This window comes from Mus caroli, chromosome 14 (assembly GCF_900094665.2).
Source record: "Mus caroli chromosome 14, CAROLI_EIJ_v1.1, whole genome shotgun sequence".
Lineage (NCBI taxonomy): Eukaryota > Metazoa > Chordata > Mammalia > Rodentia > Muridae > Mus > Mus caroli.
In genome coordinates, this window is record NC_034583.1 from 23,333,115 (window position 1) to 23,339,775 (window position 6,661).

At 39.0% G+C, this 6,661-nt stretch overlaps 1 protein-coding gene across 37 annotated transcripts in view; it reads left to right on the forward strand.

The window, feature by feature from the left end:
* Positions 1-6,661, forward strand: part of Pbrm1 (polybromo 1) — a 105,095-nt gene that overhangs the window by 709 nt on the left and 97,725 nt on the right. For 6 of the 37 annotated variants that reach the window (XM_029469264.1, XM_029469252.1, XM_029469263.1 and 3 more), the window contains exons 2-4: positions 3,125-3,264; positions 3,472-3,595; positions 5,874-6,026. In XM_029469264.1, coding sequence (XP_029325124.1) covers positions 3,548-3,595; positions 5,874-6,026 — 201 coding nt within the window. In that variant the 5' untranslated portion in view covers positions 3,125-3,264; positions 3,472-3,547. Of the gene's footprint in view, positions 1-22; positions 139-1,605; positions 3,265-3,471; positions 3,596-5,873; positions 6,027-6,661 lie in introns of those variants that run through there. The other 31 variants (XM_029469248.1, XM_021181517.2, XM_029469276.1 and 28 more) reach the window with 18 other exon arrangements.

Here is a 6,661-nt window from a genome sequence, read left to right on the forward strand (position 1 = left end):
TTTTTTTTTTTTTTTTTTTTGGTCCAGGCTAGGTACTTAAGCTTCTCATTTGTACCGTCACGGCGAGTTGAGTTTTTGTAAACTGTATTTTCTGGTTTTAAAAGTATTTTCCGCTTCAAAGTTTTGTTTTCTGAAGAAGTGAGTCTTAAGAAAATTTGATATCAAAGGGGGGACAAAAATATAAAATTCCTGGAAAACAAATGACAAATACACAATAGACCGGATGTAGGAATTCGAAGACTAACTGTAGAAGCGTATGGTGGAATATGCTATCTTAATCCAAACTTTTCAAAACTTACTGTAGGATCCAGGCACAGTAGAAAACACCTGTTCTAGCTCTTGAGTTGGGAGTATGGCAAGTTCCAGTGTACTTGGTTTACATAGTGAGACCTGCCAGTAAAACAAAAAAAGTGGTTATAAGTTTCTTTCTTAACCCATTTGTAAGTAGGCTTTTTTTCCCCAAAAGTAATTCAGAAGCATATTGGATTCCAAATATTGAGGAACATAGCTTTTGCCTTAGTATTTTTTAAGATCCAAAATGAAAGATTGGAAAGTATCCTCGTTTATCTTTGAAGTGGCCTTACTTTGCTGCTAGATTTACCTCAGACTTCAGGATCACCTGCCTCAGTCTCCTGAATGCTAGGTTTACAGGCATGTGCCACTGCTGGAGGATGGGGGAAGTGAGGATAGTAACTTCTGAAGACATGTTTGGGATCAAAACAGTAACACCTGTATGTGCAGATGCACCTTAGAGTGTGAAACGTAGCTCAAGTACTAATGCATTCCCCAAATCCCCAAGCTATAGACCCATCTAGTAGACTGTTAGGAAGACATCAAACATCATGAAAGAGAGTGCTGACTTAGTAACCCTCTCTTCATTTTTATATCACTCCATTTATGGGAAACATAGTTGGGTTGAAATGTAGTTGAGTTGGTAGAGAATCTGATATATTTGTGAAGCACTAGGTTCAGTTCCTTAGTACTACATAAAACTGGACAAGGCGGTACATGCTATCCCAGCATTTAGCATGTGGAGGCAGGAGGCTCAGAAATTCAAGCCCTGAGTTCAAGACTAATTTGGTATGGATGAGACCCTGTTGCAAAAAGAAAAGGAGAGAAAACAACAACAACAAAAGATAACATAAGGAATAGGTCAATATTAAAGGCTCTGAGTGGCAGTGGTGAAGGTGGTTTTCCTCTGAGAAGTAGGATGGTAATTGCCTACTTGTTACCACAATTTTTGTTTTAAGTATTTGTTACAATGCTGAATATTACTAAAAAACACAATCCTAAAAGTATGAAGTATGTTGTCAGGTATTTGGCTATACTAGGTACTTACAACAGTTCCATATTCTTTTTTTTTTTTTAATATTTATTTTATGTATATGAGTATACCATAGCTGTCTTCAGTCAGACACACCAGAAGAGGGCATCAGTTCCCATTACATGGTTGTGAGATCTGGTTGCTGGGAATTGAACTCAGGACCTCTGGAAGAGCAGTTAGTGCTCTTAACCACAGAGCCATCTCTCCAGCCCCCACAGTTCCATATTCTTAAGTACTCTTTAAAAGACTTACTTGGTATATATATGCCTAGAGATCCATGGCATTGTCTTTCTATTGTTTGATTTTTTTTTTAATTTATATTAAGATCTATTCATTTTTATCTTATGTGTGTGGATATTTTGTCTCCATGTATGGCTGTGCCTCAAGAAATCAGAAGAGGGTCCCCTGGAACTGGAGTTACAGATGGTTATGGCTGCCATGTGGGTGCTAGAAATCTAATTCAAGCACAACAGAAGTGTAACCAGTGCTTTTGACCTCTGAGCCATCTCTCCAGGGCTACCTTATTTTTGAAGACAAATTCTCTCATTATATACCTGGAGTTTGCTGAGGTTTGACTAGGCTGACCGTCAGCAAACCCCAGTGATCTTAATGTCTTTACACCTCCTCTGCACCTTTAGTGATGGGGTCAGAGGGCCACACAGTTGTGCCTAGCTTTTGATGTGGGTCCTGGGGATCTGAACTCAGGCCCTCATGCTTGCATGGCAAGGACTTTGAGTTTCCTCTCTCCCCAGACTTCTGAAGTATTTATTGTGCACTGGGAGTGTCCAGATTCATTGTCAGACACTTGCATTTTTTACTGTAAATAAGGCCATCCTAACATCTGAAATTAAATCCCAGAATCACTTGTTTTCTGCTTATGGATGAAGAAATAAAGAAGTAGTATTTAGAGACTGTTTTTAAATTATGCAAAATTTTGTTTTAAACATTTCATATGCATTTTCAGAACATTTAGTTTATATCTAGCACTATTTTATAGAATGGGATACAAAAATCTAGAGGACCCAATTCTTGTGCCTAGGGAACTTAAGAGTTTTGCTTTGAAATTTCAAAGTAATTTCATGTGTGTTATTTCTTCACTGCCAAAAGGTTATAGGTACACTTTACTGTTTTCATTTTGGGTGTTGTTTGTTTGTTTGTTTGTTTTGAGATGACATTGAACTGATACTTCTGTTTCCACTTTCTTAATGGTAGTATTCCATGTGTGTACCACCATGCCCAGTTCCATGTGGTGCTGGGATTGAACCTGGGGCCTTCTAATCTGCTAGGCAACCACTCTTCCAACTTAGCTATTGCTCCGCCCTTGTTTGCATTTGAAGATGAAGAAACAGATCTGAGCTGAGGTTTGGCTAGCATCATACAGATAACTAGAGTGGACGGTCTGACGCCCAAGTGTGGATCGATTGCTTCACATTACATGTTATAATGTGTATACTTCGGATAAGAAAATATTTTTAAAAAGCCCTCTCTTGTATCTTTTATCTTTTGAAAGTGTGTTAAAGATTAAGGGATCTGGGTTGTTGTGTCATCTAAAATTACAATATATTCAAAACTAATAATTTACATTTTTTGTCATTTGTTTTCCAGTGTGTTATAAAAAGCAGTTATTTTGAATTGCCAAGATAATTGAAGACTTTTTAAAGCCCTGTTAAAACTTAAATGCTGTGTCTTTCCAGTGCAGATAGAGCTTTTGGAAAGAAGTGTTTTTCTCTGATGCTTGGGTGGAGGGGAGGAAGAATTTTGTAGAGTTTGCTCTCATGAGCCGTTCTTGGTTTGTTCCAGCTTGCCAACACTTGGTGTCACATGTGAACCTCCCACATGTGTGCACTCTCCATTCCAGCTCTGTGATTGAACTCTGCTCTTATTGACTAGGGGGCACTTGGGCAGGCATGCTTCATTCCTGGAGTTGACAGTCATTTCATGTGAGTAAAGGTGAACTCAGTGAGACATTTCTAAGCATGTGGAAGCATTGGGTTGTTAAAGGAAAGAAATGTCAGGTGCACCTGAGAGCTGATTGATGTGCCTGTATCTCTCACTTTAGCAATTCTATTTGAATGTATGTTTTCTGTCTGTTTGTAACTCATTTATACCCCTATTTCCCCTTTCTCTGCTTTGTTCTTCTCTTTCAGTTCTGAATAGACTAACTGAATAAGCCCTTCTAAAGCCCTCCCTTCTCTCACGGGCTTCAGTTGGCCTGCAGACATAATGAGGAGATTGGCTTTTCGAGGCGCTGGTTGTGCTCTGGTAAAGCTGGTAAATTACTGATCATCTTCACCCTTTCCTCTTTCTGTCGTTCTTTACCTTTTCCCTTCAGCATTCTAAATTTTATAGTATTTCTTCCCATCTGAGTCCCTCCTGTGTTTATCAGAGTGTTTCCAAGGATTAGTCCTTAATTTGATTAAGTTGTGGCATTGTGGCCAGTTAGCAGTCTTTTATAACAACAACAGAACCTGAGTGTTCTTGACTTAAGGTTTTAGAAGCTGTTAACCACTTTTAGTCAATTTCAAACTAATATACTTGGTAATAAACGAAAGCCTAGAAGAAGGAACATGATCACTGTGGGTTCTGTTTTAAACAGTGTGTAAACTTTATAGTTCAAAGCAAGAGACAGAAGACTCTTCTTGTTTCTTAGTTGCTCAACGGATTTTTTTGTTTGTTTTGTTCTTGCTTTCTATTTCCTGGAGATCCCCAGTTTTCTTTCTGTAGTACTGGCAGCCACTGGTCTACTGTTGTTTATTTAGTTGAGTGAAACATAAGTCTATTTTACTATTAGCTTTAGGAAAGTCCTTTGAAATTACAATGCACTATTTGATACTACTGTTAAATTATATAAGCATTGTAGGACTTCCTTGGGTTTATACCCTTTAACTATAGTAATTTATTTCTGTGGTTGCACTTCTTACATTATAGCCAAATGCGTATATTGTAAAGTTAAAAAGTAGTTTATTTTTCTTTTTTTATTTGAGGTAGTATGTAGCCCTGGCTGACCTAGATGTCAATATGTAGACCATTCTGGCCTTGAGCACACAGAGATTCCCCCTGCCTCTGCCTTTCTTCTCAAGTGCTGGGGTTAAAGGCTTGCACCACTGCATCTATCAAAGAATAGTGTCTTATAGGATTTGGAAGGTATCTCAGTGGTTCAAGTTCTCGTGCAAAAATGAGGATCTGACTTTGGATCCCCAGCACCCACATAAAAGCCATGTGTGGGTGGCAGTGTCTGTAGCCCCTTCACTGGAGGAGCAGACAAGTAGGTCTCAGGCACTGACTGACTAGATATTCTCTGGGTTAGGGGAAAGTGCTAAACAGAGACATCCAACATCAACCTATGTCCTGCACACACACCGACAGACAGACAGACACACACACACAGAGTTTCTTTTGTATTAGTGATAGGGCTCAGTGTTAGAGCACTTTCCTATCATGTGAAAGGTACTACATTTAGCCCCTAGTACTGCAAATAACAATAAAAATGCTGAAGTTAGCAGACAAACAGAAATGTCAGTCAAGCTAAAAGCAAGTGTTTGTGTTTCTAAATGTCTACACATTTGTTACCCAAGAACCCATGTGTATAGCATGTTCTTCCAGATCGTCTAATAAGACTTAAAGCTATTTTCCAAAATCTGTGAGTATAGTGGACATCTCTTACTGAAAGGAAAGACTTAATAGAAGAGTTCACTGTACAAGTTGCTATTTCTTCCCAGATAAAACAAAACTTACATTGCTTCACAGAGGTATTTTTATGAATTCTGCTTTAAGAGGATAATTCATTTTCAAGGTGTTAATTTTAGGGTACTTCTCCAGTGCTAAAAAGTTTACTGTTCCATCCCCTTTGCCTCAGATACTGCTTCTTAGTTTCATTTTCTACACTGTGGCCCACTGAGGTATTAGTTACATTCAGGAAAGCAGCTGAAGTGACTAACCCTTCCTAATGACCTTAGAGTCCCCACGTGTATCTGGCTGCCTCAGGGTCTTAGGGATCAGTGCTTCCAGTGCACTATTAAAGACTAGAGGACTAGAAAGATGACTCAGTGTTTAAGTGCTGGCTGCTCTTCCAGAGAACCTGGGGCTATTTCCCTGCACCTACTTGGCAGCCTACAACCATTTGTATCTCCAGTTGCAGGAGATCTGATACATTCTTCTGGTCTCCTCCAGCATCAGGCACACATGTGGTGCACAGATACTTACACAGGCAAAACACCTGTACACATCAAAAATAATATTTTTTTAAAAAAAATGACTATACATGAATTAGGAAGCCACATTCCAAGATAAATCTGGAGCAAGAAATGGCTAATTTAGATTTATTGACATACAAATGTGATGGTACAGCATTCTGATAAGTAAAAGGCTAAAAATCATTGAGGTCTAGCACTTAAATTAACAAAAGAACTTAGAGCTAGTTCAATTCCTCTGGGGAAAACCCTATCAGCTATCTTAAATGAATGAGAAGTTTGGTGATATGTGCCCTGCTAAGAGTTTGTTGACATTGTTAAAGATTAAATATAAGAACTTAGCTAATTATTTCTTACAGAAGAAGTTGGATTCCATGGGTTCCAAGAGAAGAAGAGCCACCTCTCCTTCCAGCAGTGTCAGTGGAGACTTTGATGACGGGCACCATTCTGTGCCTACACCAGGCCCAAGCAGGAAAAGGAGAAGACTGTCCAATCTTCCAACTGTAGATCCTGTAAGTATCTAAGTCATGGCTTCTGCCCGCTTTCCCATGGTAATCCTACCCTTCCTTTGAAGCAGTTGAACATCTACATGGCCTTTCCCCCCCAACTGGTTTGATAGGTGTATAGAAGTATATTTATAGCCACAAGTCTTAACAGTAATGGTATCATTTAATATTTTGAAGTTAAAATATTAGTGCGTTGTGTTATATATTTGTTCAACAAAAAAATACGTGGTTAGGGGCTAGAGAGATGGCTCATCAGTTAAGAGCTTTGGCTACTCTTCCAGAGGTTCTGAGTTCAATTCCCAGCAAGCACATGATGACTCACAACCATCTGTGATGGGATCTGGTGCCCTCTTCTGGCATGCAGGTGTACATGCAGATAGGACACTCATACATTAAATAAATAAATGTTTAAAAAAACGGGGGGGGGGGTATGTGGTGAGCACTGAATATATGTGCTGTGGCCAGTGTAGAGGGGAGTGGGCAACTTGAGGGAGTCAAGTCGTCATCTTTTACCATGTGGGTTCTAGGATCCAGCTCAGGTCAGGGTTGGCAGCAAGTTGTGAGCACTGTTCAAGTTATTGAAATATGACTACATCTGAGGCTATCTCCATTTTCTTTTCTTTTTTTTTTTTTTTTTTTTT